The sequence below is a fragment of the Paramormyrops kingsleyae genome, chromosome 8 (assembly GCF_048594095.1).
Source record: "Paramormyrops kingsleyae isolate MSU_618 chromosome 8, PKINGS_0.4, whole genome shotgun sequence".
Classification (NCBI taxonomy): domain Eukaryota; kingdom Metazoa; phylum Chordata; class Actinopteri; order Osteoglossiformes; family Mormyridae; genus Paramormyrops; species Paramormyrops kingsleyae.
The window spans coordinates 3,230,260-3,245,950 of NC_132804.1; the positions used below are offsets into that span (position 1 = coordinate 3,230,260).

General features: G+C 45.4%; 1 protein-coding gene across 2 annotated transcripts; it reads left to right on the forward strand.

Annotated features, from left to right (window-relative positions):
• Nucleotides 1–545: 545 nt before the first annotated feature.
• gxylt2 (glucoside xylosyltransferase 2) lies at nucleotides 546–11,682 on the forward strand. 2 transcript variants are annotated; one of them, XM_023793909.2, is made up of 7 exons: nucleotides 546–971; nucleotides 4,077–4,263; nucleotides 6,239–6,370; nucleotides 7,190–7,441; nucleotides 7,532–7,655; nucleotides 9,460–9,632; nucleotides 9,776–11,682. In XM_023793909.2, the coding sequence occupies exons 1-7, from the start codon at nucleotides 703–705 to the stop codon at nucleotides 9,953–9,955; spliced, it is 1,317 nt and encodes a 438-aa protein (XP_023649677.1). In that variant the 5' UTR covers nucleotides 546–702; the 3' UTR covers nucleotides 9,956–11,682. The 2 variants fall into 2 exon arrangements, with proteins under 2 accessions (XP_023649677.1, XP_072571094.1); XM_072714993.1 differs by lacking the exon at nucleotides 546–971 and adding an exon at nucleotides 1,688–1,812.
• Nucleotides 11,683–15,691: the final 4,009 nt, after the last annotated feature.

Genomic DNA, 15,691 nt, shown 5'->3' on the forward strand with positions numbered 1-15,691 from the left:
ACATATGACATTCAACCAACCCAGGTGAGATGACTACAACAATAACAATAATACTACAACAATAATAAATAGATTGCATTTATATGGCGCTTTCCTACTCCTACGAGTACTCAAAGCACTTTACAATACATGCCTCACATTCACCCATCCACACAAACATTCATACACCGGCGGCAAAGGCTGCCATGCAAGGCGCCAACCTGCACACCAGGAGCAATTTGGGGTTCAGTGTCGTACTCAAGGACACTTTGATGGGGTCAGGAGGAACCAGGATTCGAACCAAAAACCCTCTAGTTGCAGAACGATAGCACTACCTCCTGCACCACCATCGCCATTAGCTATCATAATTAATTATTAAATAATTAATAATAATAATCATCATCATCATCATCATCATCATCATCATCATCATCATCATCATCAGAGCAATGAGCATATTATTTTCATTATGTCGGACGGTTTAGCTTTTCCACAGCAACATGTAAGTGCCGCCCTCTTAGAAGTATCACGGTACTGACTTTAAGACCCTCCTCCTCTGAGTAATTTTACGTGGATGTTCACCGTCCTCGCTCCGTATCATCCTTTGCACAATGCAACTGGAGAGAAGTAATCATGAAACGTCAAGTATGGCTTTAATTTCCTATCCACAGTCATGAAGGAGGAATCTGATGTTGTTCCACGTACACAGGAGACTTTTTCACGATGAGAACTTATTGCAAGATCTTGGTGATCGTCTTATGCTTTGGAGTTTTACTACTTTTGTACTTTTTGGTGGGGAATGGTGCGGATGAGCCTCATCTGAAAGAAGTTAGGAAGGATAACTATTTCCCAGCTTTCCCCGGACTTGGAAACCAGGTTTCTGTGAGGTTGACAAAAAAAGATGAAGTGCTTCCAGTCTCAGAAAAGCAGCTGCGCCCGATCCGAAAGGACGGCAGAGCCGCGAACAGAGCCAGTGAAAATGGGGGGCTTAGGTAAGATTTTTTTTTACTCCACTTCTTGGCATCAACTGGCTGGCTGGTTTGTGCTGAAGTGATTTAATCTGTGCCAGTTCCCGTTTCATTTCGGACGCCTCCGGACTTATGATCATGCAGAATTGTATTCAGGGGTATAAGCAAACGATCGCACCATAGTGAGGATTTTTATTTCTGATCAGACACGTAGCAGAGATATATCTGATAACTGCTGCATTAAATATTATGTAGCTCAGCTCGTTTTCAGGGTAGATGTGAAACACGCCGCATCCCTCTTTCAAAGTTGCAACGTGTCTTTCCGTGGCCATTAATGGTCATTATTACTTCGCCGCCGTCCAACGAAAATCAATACCTTTTCCCGCAAGGACATTTTGAGAACAAAATTGAGCAATATGCAATTTGAAGATGATAATAACAGTATTGTCATTCATGCAAGGTTTTTCTTACCTGCATTAGACACAGTTTTCATGAATGACTGGCCATGTTTTAAATACGTACTTTGTATTCTAGTATGTTTAATGACAAAACTATACCAAAGTAATACGTATTCATTCGAAATGCTATATGGCATTAATAATTAACATCCTATACATATAATGTCATAACAACATATTAGATGAAGCATTCTGTCAGATGAATCAGAATTTAATTCGGTTGCCAATAAACTCACATGTAGAATTGGAAAATAGTTATTGGGATACAGTTATTATTTTATGCATGGTCTGTTCTGATCCTTAACGTAGCCACCATGCCTTCCATGCCGGGCCCAATACGGCCCCTCCAGCGTCTCGCCAAAGTTCTGCTTTCATGGCGAATTTAAAGGCGGTGACCTTGAGCGCAGGTAAGCGGCATCTCCCGGGACTCCTATGATTTGCATTAATTTAGTGAAGTAGGATTGATTAGGTCTATTAATTAAGTCTGTATACTCCCACGTGGCACTCCAAGTTTGCCGAGTAGATTATTTAGCCAATATTTAATAATATCTACTTTCATTATTTCCCTTCAAGTACCTGTGAGCAGGAATCTCCTTGAGCAAGGTTATGAGATATTGAACAAATAATAATATAAAAACAGTAGCAATGTGAATTTCTGGACAACAAATGGTATTATGATCGATTCGCTTCCCTTTCAGGAATTCTCTGGAACTCGAGTTTATGTCTCTGAAATCTAACACTGTTGCACCCCCCCCCCAGTTGTGATGCCACACCCACACGTATGTGCTCTCTGCAGATAAACCCAGAACTGGCTGCCTGTAGAGAAAGATGACAGGAGCGGCTTGGCTCGACACACAGGGGGTCTTAAGATTAACAAAACATACTGTCTTGCAGCTGGAAGCTCTGCCTTCCAGGCGTGTCGCTTCAGACACACAAGCTCAGTCCCCCCAGCCCTTCTCCATACTCATCTTCCATTTCGCCTCTCATTGTGGGTAACACACTGCTGCCTTTGCCCTTGCGTCTGTCTTGCCTCTGGTTGCAGTAACTCGATTCCTCACCATGACTCCCTTGGCCTGGAAGCATTAAAACTTACAGCATTCTTCTCCCCGATGTCAAATAGAGCATTACACGACATTCAGCAGTGTCTCTTAATGCCTGTCTGTGTAGCAGAAGGTGCTAAACTTCCAGGCTCTCGCGCTGCAGAACCACAGAGATTAATCTGTTGATGTCTTGATGGATCGATCTGTTGTTGCTGCAGTGTTTCACGCGTCGCGATCTGATCATCTGATACTGCTGTTTGTGCAAAGACCACAAAAAATGATGGATTAAATGCAGAGTCATGGCACCATGATTTTATTTGACAGACTTAATGGAAGTAATAATTCTACTCAGAGTGAACCATTTGTATACAGAGTAACATTAAGCTATCAATTGTTTTGTTTCACCCCCCCCCCCCCCCCCCTAAATAGCTTTTATACTTCTTTATCCTCCAAGTGTTTCATCACATCTGGTATTCTTCTCATCTGGGCGTGTGCCCCGCAGCAAATGAAACATTCCTCTGACAGGGTGACTCTGCTACACACCTCGTCCTGGGTGACTTATGTTCTCGCAGTCTGCAGTAGTTTGAAATCTCACTGCTTGTCCCTCAAGGAGGTTAGGAAATGTGCTACAGTTCACTTTAGATGGTGGGTGGTGTGTGTGTGTGTGTGTGTGTGTGTGTGGGGGGGGGGTTAAGTTGTTTTCACTGACTAGCTTTTAATGCTGAGGGAGTGAAGATGTCACCGAGGGGGGGGGGGGGACACTCCAACAGAGCAGAGGTGGGAAATGTTTTGTTCAGTCGGCCGTGGCAGATCATTTTCGCTGCAGGGCCCAAGGAGAAGGTCTCTGAGAGCATCTCCCTCTGCCTTTCCTTTCTCTGATGATCTAGGACTTTGAGGAACCCCCGTCAGCAGCCCTCCAGTAGCAGAATTGTGCTATACAACTAAAAAATAAAAAAGTGTTTGTTCTGTGGAATAAACTGGATGAGAAGTTTTAATGGCAAAGCCTTGTGATGATGTTCCTGGGAGCCGCGGGTCATTTTGTTCCTTTTAATTTCCACATTTATTATGTTGTTATTTTAACACTGTGTCTCGGGCGCCAGTGATTCACACAGGTCAGTCTATGTTTGAAATACCTGGTGGTCTATAAAATGCTAATTCAGGGAAGAAAAACAACTTTAGTGCACAATGACACACTAAAGTCAGAAACCCTGCTTCACCATTTATATGGGTGTGATGTTCTTCTCCATCTACCATCCTCTGTGTGCTGCTTTTAAATCCCATTGGCTCTTGTCTCCCCACAATAAGATTGTAGATTAGATATGGAAGCTGTTTGGTTTCCTGTATGAGGGAAACCAAGCCTTCTGGGCAGGGAAGAGGATGGGAGACTGAGAGGCACTGTGACATTACCTTGCTCTTCAGAGCCTGATTGTTGACATTAATCTTCTGTCAGCAGGAGCGGGGGGGGGGGGGTCTGGATTTTGGAGCCTCCCAGGCATGTCATTCCGTGTCGCTCATCATCGCTGTGGGTGGGGGGGTTGGCGGGCTTCGGTGATGCATTTCAATTTGCGCTTTGGCCATGCTGACCCGTTTCTGCAGCGCAGGTTGATATATGCGCTATTGGTCTGTCGCAGGCAGGCTCCTCGGCCCGTGCGCAGGGGGAATGCGGCAGAAGAGTGGATGCATTTGGCGGTGGTGGCCTGCGGGGATCGCCTGGACGAGACGCTCACCATGCTGAAGTCGGCCCTGCTATTCAGCATCCGCAGGATCAAATTCCACATCTTTGCCGAGGACGCCTTGGCCTCGCTTTTCGAAAAAGGGGTAGGTTCTCCCCGAGTGACACTCTTAAAGGCTTTCAGGAAGGTCTGGCGGCTCTGTGGTGCTTGTTATCTCAGCTGTGGTCCAGACCACTGGAAGGCAAGGGATTGTGAGGTTTAGGATTAGTTTTTTTTATGATAGCAGTTTTACAAAAGGTCATTGTGTTTTGCTCATTTTCCTTAATTTCAAGAAAGTGTCTTCACACACACACACACACACACACACATCTTTGTGGGGACCACTCATTCACTTCTATAGGAAAAATGCTAATGTTAACTCTAACTCTGACAACCTTAACCCCCACCCAGCCCTAACCATAACCATAATGCATTGTGCATTTTTAGTTTCTTTATTGCAGTTACGGATTTTTAGAAAATCTCGGTTTGATTTCAGTAGAACAAGCCCTGAAGTGTGTGTGTAGATGAGACGATGATCACACCTTCTCCAGACATCCTTGAAACGGAGAAACGCTTCAGAACGTTTGTGCTTCTTCACTGACCAATCGCAATGACTAGGTAGTCTGAAAGTTTCACACTTTTAAATCATCGTGTTGATCATTTCAAAATGACATTCTGAGTCTCAGATAATAAAATGTGTTTGTCTAGTGAGCAAAAAAACGCAGTGGCCCCACACTGCAAATGAGGGGAAAATTATATAGGTGGAACTCAACTGGCAGTTACTGGAAGCAGGATGTTGCTAAAGTGATGTGACCCCCCCACACACCCACCCCGTGAACCTCGGCAGGCCACGCGATTGTTCCTCTATGAACTGCCTCGGGATTCGTCAGGGTTAACAGGCAGTAAAGCTGGAGGTGTTACAGATGGCCGCTCTATTTATGGAAAGATCTGCGAGATGCATTAGCACACACCTACATCATTATTATCATTTTTATGATTCCCGTGAAACTCTTTTTTTTTTTTTTTTTAGTTTTCTGTCAACCCTGGGCCGTCCTTCACTGACAGACCCGCGGGGTCCTGACGAGGTCCACCACCTCTAATTAGGGCCTTAACAGAAACCCTGGAGGGATGTGCCTTAATTGTGTAAAATACTGAGTCTGTCCCCTAATGGCGTCCCCCACGTGCCACTGCATGCGGAGGTACAAGCCTGGCTAATTATTCGTGAAGACCTGTGAGATTGGTGCTAGCTGTACCTTGCGGACAGAAGGATATGCTAGCTGGCTGTCGGAACCAAGGACCGGGGGGGACGCGTCCGCAGAGGGCCTGTCCGTTGGGGCGGGGTAGGGCCAGCAGCGACTCGGCCTCGCAGCGGAGGAAGCGAGGCCGTCTGGCTGCTTGGATCCCTTGGTCTATGGCAGCGCCGGGCTGACCCGCCTGTAGCTACGCTCCACTTGGTGCCAAATTGCCTAATGATGCGTTCGGCTCCCTTGAAGGCTCAGCGGTAACAGACCTGAAAATTGCAGGGCCTTGCGGTGTGGGTGCGGACTCTGAGGGGGTGTGTCTGCGATAACGCCTGGCTTGCGCCCCCCTCCTCCCCCGCGGTGTCACACTGCACGAGCCCGGCTGTCAGTTAGAGAGTGGCGTGAACAACCAGGAAGCCTCTCCACTCTGTTCCTGCTGTAATGGCTGGTGGCACGTTTATGTTTAACTTTCTCTGCAATCAGTGTGCTTATTGGTGTGTTGCCCCCTGTCATTAATAGATGGCTCACTGCTTAAATTGAAGGCCCCTTTAGTGGAATTCACTGAACATTTAAACTCCGGTTATTTTTAATTACCTGCCTTTTATGAAACCGAGTTTGGCCTCGCGGCAGCGAATGTTCGTTGGGTAGCAGTAACATATCATGTAGGTGTTGAAAACGGCACGTGCGAATGTCAAGCTTGCGCACAGGTTTCTGGTGTTGTCAGTGAAGGTGTCTGGTGGCACAGATGGCGGGCTGCAGCCACATACCCAGCGGGTGGTGCCCCTAACCACTGCCGCCTGCTCCGTGGTGACTCCTAACCACCTGCGGTTTGCTTTTCAGCTGAGCCAGTGGCCCCGGCCCGTCTCTGCCAAGTTTCAGTACAGCGTCTACCCCATCACCTTCTCCGTGGGCAACGCTGAGGAGTGGAAGAAGCTATTCAAGCCATGTGCTGCGCAGAGGCTCTTCTTACCCGTAAGGCCCTGTGTGCCTCAGGGCACAGCGCCCTCTGTCAGTTGGGAGGACCTGCTTTATGCTGCTGATCATGGCTGTGTTCATGTGTGAAGACAATCGTTTACGAGTACAGACGCTCCTTTACCTACGAACGAGTTACGTTCGGAGCGGCCTCTCGTAACTTGCAATGTTCGCAAGTCGTCATTCAACATCATTTTAAGGATATACACAAGTACAAAGAACTAGGATGCTGGGAGTACGCACGCTACGCTGCTGCGCGGCGGGAGTAGCGGCCAGAAGTCGTACTAGGCGGGATTGGCGCACAGAGAGAAAAAGCTGATGTTGCGGACAGGAAACGGGAGCCCATTGAACACAGTTTGGTCTTACGGCCCTCTTCGTTCGTATGGCTGAAAGTTCGTTAGTAGAGGAGCATCTGTATAATTCCTGCCAGCTGTGATAAATAATATATATAATATATATATATATATATATATATATATATATATATTCAAAGCAAGCACTAAATATCCATTTATATTAAGTATATAAATGGATATTAAGTGCTTGCTTTGAAAGTTTTGCTCTTTGGAGGCTATGAATGTATGATCTATGGAGGATTATCTGTGATCCAGATTACACTCGTGTTTATTTTGGCCAAAACCAGTTTGGCCAAAATAAGGAAACATATTCTTGTTTTGCTGGTACTTTGAATCATCACGTTCAGCTGTTATAACAGGCAGCTCAGAGCACATCCTGTGTGTCCCGTGACGCGTTATTTACGCTTGCAGCCTGCAGCGGGGGGCGTGGCAGACAGTCACCACACTGTTGTTTTGACCGCAGATCATCCTGAAGGATGTGGACTCGCTGCTCTATGTGGACACGGACGTCCTCTTCCTGAGGCCCATGGATGACATCTGGGGCTTCCTGAAGGAGTTCAACGGCACGCAGCTGGCTGCCATGGCCCCCGAACACGAGGTCCCCAAGATCGGCTGGTATAGCCGCTTCGCCCGGCATCCCTTCTACGGCGTCACCGGCCTCAACTCGGGCGTCATGCTGATGAACCTCACGCGCATACGCAGCACGCTGTTCAGGGTGCGTAACAGGAAGCCACGGCATGTCAGTCAGCCTGCGCAAAGCCTGGCTGGTCACGCCTGACTTGGACCGCACTTCTCTGTCCTACAGAACAGCATGATGTCTGGAGGTCTGTCCTGGGAGGACCTGCTTCATCCCCTGTACCAGAAGTACAAGAATCACATCACGTGGGGTGACCAAGACCTCCTGAACATCATCTTTCATTATAATCCAGGTAAACCTGAGCCCACCAGCAGTGTTGTCCTTCTGCCGTTTGTTTTACAGCTTTTCTGAGGGAAAATGCGTGTTACACATCACTACATTTTCAACATTTAACCCTAAACCACCGTTTCCCACACCAATGCACGTCAAACTCCTTTAACCTCCAAGTGAGACGTACTTCGCCGTATGCAGCTCTTCTGTTTGCGCTAATGTGCCGTTAGTGTTAATAAGAGCAACCAGTCTAACACCCTAAACCCAACCCTAAACCTAACCCAAAAAGCCGTAATGTTCCTAAGAGAGTAGCTGCACTGTCCTGAAGCTGAAATTTTTCAAATGCAGTGTGTATTTCATAAAATGTTGGATTTCATGTTTGCTTAAACTGTATAATATTATTTTTTATACAAATAAACCCAGGTAGAACATCCATCCATTTTCCAACCCGCTTATCCTACTGGGTCGCGGGGGGTCCGGAGCCTATCCCGGAAGCAATGGGCACGAGGCAGGGAACAACCCTGGATGGGGGGCCAGCCCATCGCAGGGCACACTCACACACCATTCACTCACACACACACACACACCTATGGGCAATTTAGTAACTCCAATTAGCCTCAGCATGTCTTTGGACTGTGGGGGGAAACTGGAGTACCTGGAGGAAACCCCACAACGACACGGGGAGAACATGCAAACTCCACACACATGTAACCCAGGCGGAGACTCGGACCCAGGTCACAGAGGTGTGAGGCAACAGTGCTAACCACTGCACCCAGGGAGTGGTTAATTTTAAAAAATGTAAATTTTTATTTAAAATGTACTGTTTTCGGCTTGTCATTCCGTTTACGACGTTGGTCCAACAATTATAAAACAAATATGAGAAAACAGTTTTTATATCTTTACGAGACATTAAAACTGCCCCTTTCCATTTGTAAAACTGATTGAAGTGATCAATTCTTTCGGTATTTATGTTAATAAGGCTTATATTTTTGGGACTTAGATTAATTTCACAATCTTAATACTTACATCAATGAGCACAAAAACATATGACATAAACAATGGGACTGTATTATGGGTTTTTTCTGGGGTGACAGTAACTCTGCACCTGCCAGGATTACTGTCCCATAATTTTCTTGATACATGTTTCTAACGTTTCTAACATGTTTCTAACGTGACGGCCCGTTAGCAAAAGCGAAAGGGGCGATACGGCGAAGTACATCCTGCTGGTGGCTAAAGGAGGTCGACAAAAACACTGGCAGTTCCAGCGATAAATCATACAGTTACTGACATACTTCGTCAAATGACCATCCATCCATTTTCTGTACTGCTGATGTGGTCCGGGGTCATTCTGCTTCCCCCAGTGTGTCCAATTCCCTTGGACTGTGCCCAAATAGATCAGGAAAACTGGAATGCATGGAAAACAGGCCTGAAGTGTGTTGGTTAAATTAAATCACAATCCCATTTTTCATTCTGTCCTGCCTCTCCTGGAGTTCTGTATTTTTTTTGTTTTGTTGTGGAAAGCAGAGTCTAATTATTTAAGTGATTTTTAAATTAGGGGTAAATTTCAATTAACATGACATTCTTAACAAATAACTGACTAATCAGAGTAACAGTCCTGTACCTGTAGACCAGAAAATTCATTACTCATGCATAATTTACACGGGTAATTGACAGTCCTTTGTGGATTGGTTTTTTTCTGTATTGCTGTTGGTTAATTGAAATCTGGCTCTCTCAGCAATGTAACGTTAACATTAGCCGTTGTTCATGCTATCAGAGGTCTGACGCGTGATATCGGCCTGACGCGGACCCCTCTGGCTTTTCCCCAGAGTGCCTCTACATGTTCCCCTGCCAGTGGAACTACCGGCCGGACCACTGCATGTACGGCAGCAACTGCAAAGGGGCTGAAGAGGAGGGGGTGTCTATTCTCCATGGCAACCGGGGCGTGTACCACGACGACAAGCAGCCCGCCTTCAGGGCGGTATACGACGCCATACACAACGTAAGCTCTCATGCCCTACAGACGAAATGCCGCTATTGTCAGAAATCCAAAGGCAGGGCTGCAATACGAGAAAACGTTTTTGATTGTCTGAGGACAGTTTCATTCAGAAATTTTGTGTGACATTCTCTTGTTTTTTTTTCCAGTATCCGTTTGAGGACAATTTGTTCCAGTCACTGTTATACCCACTGCAGATGAAGTTCCTGGACACGGTGAACACGCTCTGCGGCCGCATACCCCAAGTGTTCCTCAAACAGGTGGAGAAGACGATGAGGACTGCGTACGAGCGGAGAGTCATCCGTCACATGAGACCGCAGCACCCCTAATGTCCTGGGATAAAAGGAGTCTTTTGAGGACATTCGAGGTTAATGACGACGAAAAGAAGGAACTTCAACTGCAACTATCCAAAAAGGAAACATAGAGAGAGAGAGAGAGAGAGATGCCTGACTGCTGACAAGCCGCTCCTCCCTCGCTGCTCTCCAGGCCAGGCAGTGAGATCTCAGCCCTTCAGTGTAGATGATACCACACGGTGGGCTGTGGGCGGGGCTTGATGTCTGTTTACAGATACACTATCTGAGAATGTCAAAGAAGTTCTTCCTTAGCTTCGTAGGAGCAGAGGAAACTGGAAAGGATGCCAGTGATTATAGTGTTTTTTTTTATGTTTTACATCAAGGCAGTAATTTAAAATTTTTTTTTAAAGTATGAAGGTGTTGATTGTTTCAGAACCTGTATGCTCACCTTCCTGGAGGACGTGTGATCTGCAGGATTTCAGCTGCGGTTTGATTCGCAGCCTTAGCTGCAGTGCTGCCAAATACTCTTTCAGCACTGAGCTTCTTATGGATTTGGCTTCTGTTATTTCAAGCATCCTCTGAACATTTATTCCTTCTGAAATCTGAGCAAAAATATTGACGTTGCGTGACCAGGCGTGCATGTCGGGCCAAATATCCTGATCCTGAATCTCATCAATCCTTCGTAGATGGTTCAAGCTCCAGTTCGCAGGCCAAATTAGTGAAGGAGGTATTATACACATGCTTCTGATTTATTAGGAGCAGCGTGCAGAACAGGAAGAAGAGGAACAAGCAATGATATTCGTCCCGCGTTGCACCTCACAAATACTGGAAGGATTTTAAGGGATTTCCCACTGAAGGTGTCGCTGGTGTATTATGGTGTAGGTACTGAGGAAGGGCTTTCCTGTCCGAATGCGGGTTAAGGGACCTACAGCGAGAGTCTCCAGTAACACCAAGGCCTATTAAGAGATTTCAGCTGAGGTTCCTTTCCGCCTCGCTGAGGCTAAGATTAATGTTGCAACGTTAATGTCCGCTTGGTGGAAAAACCACACTTATGTTCAAGGTCTGTGAAGCCCATCAGAAGAGAGACTTTTCCTGAGTGCTGGGATAACGGTCTCGCGTCTTTCGTGCTGCAGACCGTCCTCGTGACTGCAAACGTTAAGTTTTCATCAGCCAAGGGTGGGGGGGAGCCGTATTAAAATAAACTTCTGATTGTCCTGCTTCATTTTCTGTCGAGGTTCTGTGAGCACGTGTGAGGCATTCTCAGCAGTAAGAGTGTGTGAGAAACTCGCTGTGTTATTTGTGTGTGAAATCTTTGTACAGTCGAATAACATTGTGAGAGGGTCTCTCTTACACCTCCAATATGTCGTTTACTCTATCGCTTTCACGATGGAAGAAATTGTCACGAGATGCAGCTAAAAGAAAACTATAATTCCATTGCAGTTTCCATAAATCATTTCACTGAGGAGCTGGAGAATTGCTGAAAGTCTCTCGTGTATAATCGCAGTCTTTAGGTCACTTGTGGACACATGAGATGCCTGCGGTTCCTTAAACCCGACAGACACAGGACGGCGGCCCGGGGAAATGTGTCTCAAAATTGGCTTTATTGAAGTATGTGATGTTTACTTTCTTATATTAAACAAAGAAAAGCACTTACGGTTTACAGCTCCCAAGGAGAGCGTTGTGTATATAAAAAAAAAAAACTTTTATAATTGTTTTTGTTTTTTTTTGCATGACAAATTTCTAATAAATATGCATGGAAGCTCGACAGTATTTTTTTTCTGAGTAAGTATGAAAGTTTTTCTTCTTGCCACACCACACCTTTTTAAAGAATCTTTACAAAAGTTACCGCCAGGAAACTCTGTCACATACTTTTTAACAAAGCAGACCTTGTTTTGTTTTTCTTTTTTGTCATTATTTATGAAAGTGAACCAGCGATGGAGGTTTTCTGCTTCCGTATTTAGTGGAACACAAGCATAGATTCAGTATTTTCTTTCTGTTTTTTTAATTGACTGCATGCTCTGCCTCTTCCTCGTCTTCCCCTCGCTCCTCGCTGGCAGCCCATAATCATTTCATTTTCTCCGCGCCCCTGAAGCCTCTCATTAGCGCGGCTGCCGTATCATCGACAGCTGACCGAGCGGCCGCCTCTCTGCTGGCTTTGACGCTAGCGGGCCTCGTGCCGTCCGCGTTCCCCTGAAGACCCATCAGCTATGGCAGGCTGCCTGGCCGAGGCTCCCTTTCACTGTTGCCTAGGAACGCCTTGCACGTCTGCCTCGCACGTCTGCCGTGCCGCTTCTCGGTCCTCCATGCGGGGCACGATCTTCCAAGATTCCCCCTCCACCTGCTTAAGTCACTTAATCAACACCATTTATTTGTAGTGTGTGTGTCTCTCTGTCTCTCTCTCTCTGTCTCTCTCTCTCTCTCTATATATATATATATATATATATATATATATATATATATATATATATATATATAAGGGGATGGACAAAACAATAGAAACACCACATGCCAAGGAATCTCAGGCCATTTCACAGGATCAGGCTCTCATGATGATCTTATTTTCCAGGGCAATAATCCCCTCAACGCACTGCTACACAGATCCAAGCGTAATAATACCTGGGGCTGTCAGAGCATGGAGGGAGGAAGCACCAGTCGCGGTCATGCATGTCGCTGATGTAATGTGTGGCCACTTCTGCCCCAGTTCCTGTGTTAGGTTGCCAGGACAGGAGAGATGAATGAGTGGGGAATGAAAGGGGTCGTCCCATGGTGTGAAACCCAGAGGCTGTTGTACGTCTGCATGTCACTCACTGTATGTCTGTGTGTCTGTCTGTCCCTCACTGTATGTCTGTGTGTCCCTCACTGTATGTCTCTGTGTGTGTTTATGTGTCTGTCTGTCCCTCACTGTACTGTATGTCTGTGTGTATGTCCTGTGTGTGTGTGTCTAAGTGTCTGTCTGTATTTTTGCCTATTTGTGCCTGTGTGTATGTGTCTGCCTGTCTCTCTGTAAATCCCCCTACTGCTTATCATGTGTCACTGAGTAGCGGTTTTACAGGCCATCATAACATAATGATTCTTTTTTTAATTTTTTTTTTAAAGCAGCATGCCAAAACATAATTAGCTGGTTATTTTATTTAAATTTCAGAAGTAGGTATAGTATGACCCATATATTAAATTTGTGGATAAATTTCTGTGGAAAATGTTTGTTTTAGAAAGAACCTCTCTTTTCACACTGGAGTCTAGTGGTAGGGTACCGACTACCTGACTGCCAAGCGAACCAGCACAAAGTCGGCTAACAGAGAACGGCACAAACATCACAAATTCCACGTCTTTGATATTATCCAGCTAGCGTTTCATCTCTGGCACCCTACACATTGATTAGCATGGTGTTGATGTCTCATTGTTTTAAATGCCCCCTCGTATCTTTCGGCTCCCTGACCCACATCAGCCTCGGGGTCCCGGAGAAGTTAGCCTGCTCCAGCTTAGTGTCAAATGCCAGCACAAAATACCCCTCAGGTATCGCTTCAGAACTGAAAGTTTAATCAGAAAATTAATGCATCAATCACTAGGGTGAATATAAAGGTGAATATAATTACCAGAAGAGTGGAATCGTAGACACACACTTGTTCAATTTTCGATTCTAAAATAGTGTGTTTCTCTGTAAATATTTGGTGATAGTACCATATTACATTGAGCTGTAGGCTGTATCTTTAATTACATGAATCTCGTGGTGAACTTTGTGCTGGTACTTGTTTCTCTTCTGACATATTAATTCAGTGAGCATCGCCTGCCAATCCGCAGTGGTATTCAAAGCAGCTGTACTGCTCCATCTTTACAAACAGGATAGCGGCCTTGTCAGGGTGCGATTTTCTGTCAGATTTTTGTCAGCAGATTTTCAATAATTCTGTGTCATTTTCTAGATAGAGAGAAATGAATACATGCATTATTGTTCCCAGGTGGAAATTCATTAAATCAATAGTTCGTATTAGGAAGGAAAACATACCTTTTGGGGGTCTTCCTCAGAAGCCTGGAACTAAATGTTATTTTTACTGTTGATTATTAGGATTAATTACTTTGGATTTGGGTGGCCAAATTGATTTCATGTTGTGGGAATTAAAAACCAGAAAAATCCAGAAAAAATGATGGGTTACAGGCGGGCTTCAGCTTGGGAGAGGAGCGGCCCGGCCGCGGTGCGGCGCCCCCTTCAGACGGCAGGAAGACGACGATTCTGAAGGTAAGCGAATGGGTCCAAGGGCTAAATGCAGCTGACATGTGAGCCATTTTCTATCATAATTGTAAGAAGGGGGTCCTCAAATGCTGACATCTTACCATTACAAAAATGCACTTTAAGTTGAAGTTACAAACCTGACATGTATCAACACAATATCGCCATCTACTGACGTGAAAAGGCATTTAACTGCATAATGAGGCTTTACGTTGGTATTGTATTTAAAATGAGAATTTGGTATTAATACACGTTATATCTTTACCTATTTCCTTCACATACACTCACCTAAAGGATTATTAGGAACACCTGTTCAATTTCTCATTAATGCAATTATCTAATCAACCAATCACATGGCAGTTGCTTCAATGCATTTAGGGGTGTGGTCCTGGTCAAGACAATCTCCTGAACTCCAAACTGAATGTCAGAATGGGAAAGAAAGGTGATTTAAGCAAGTTTGAGCGTGGCATGGTTGTTGGTGCCAGACGGGCCGGTCTGAGTATTTCACAATCTGCTCAGTTACTGGGATTTTCATGCACAACCATTTCTAGGGTTTACAGAGAATGGTGTGCAAAGGGAAAAACATCCAGTATGCGGCAGTCCTGTGGGCGAAAATGCCTTGTTGATGCTAGAGGTCAGAGGAGAATGGGCCGACTGATTCAAGCTGATAGAAGAGCAACTTTGACTGAAATAACCACTCGTTACAACCGAGGTATGCAGCAAAGCATTTGTGAAGCCACAACACGCACAACCTTGAGGCGGATGGGCTACAACAGCAGAAGACCCCACCGGGTACCACTCATCTCCACTACAAATAGGAAAAGGAGGCTACAATTTGCACGAGCTCACCAAAATTGGACAGTTGAAGACTGGAAAAATGTTGCCTGGTCTGATGAGTCTCGATTTCTGTTGAGACATTCAAATGGTAGAGTCAGAATTTGGCGTAAACAGAATGAGAACACCTTGTTACCACTGTGCAGGCTGGTGGTGGTGGTGTAATGGTGTGGGGGATGTTTTCTTGGCACACTTTAGGCCCCTTAGTGCCAATTGGGCATCATTTAAATGCCACGGCCTACCTGAGCATTGTTTCTGACCATGTCCATCCCTTTATGACCACCATGTACCCATCCTCTGATGGCTACTTCCAGCAGGATAATGCACCATGTCACAAAGCTCGAATCATTTCAAATTGGTTTCTTGAACATGACAATGAGTTCACTGTACTACAATGGCCCCCACAGTCACCAGATCTCAACCCAATAGAGCATGTTTGGGATGTGGTGGAACGGGAGCTTCGTGCCCTGGATGTGCATCCCACAAATCTCCAACAACTGCAAGATGCTATCCTATCAATATGGGCCAACATTTCTAAAGACTGCTTTCAGCACCTTGTTGAATCAATGCCACGTAGAATTAAGGCAGTTCTGAAGGCGAAAGGGGGTCAAACACCGTATTAATATGGTGTTCCTAATAATCCTTTAGGTGAGTGTATACTGACATTACATTTCTCATGCGCTTTTCCTTTTAGCATCCAGCGCTTGTGTGAGTTG

Coding starts and splice junctions, on each gene's coding strand:
- gxylt2 (XM_023793909.2), top strand. CDS start 703: ATGAGAACTTATTGCAAGATCTTGGTGATCGTCTTATGCTTTGGAGTT. Junction 4,264..6,238: donor CCTCGCTTTTCGAAAAAGGG/GTAGGTTCTCCC, acceptor TTTGCTTTTCAG/CTGAGCCAGTGGCCCCGGCC. Junction 7,442..7,531: donor TACGCAGCACGCTGTTCAGG/GTGCGTAACAGG, acceptor TCTGTCCTACAG/AACAGCATGATGTCTGGAGG.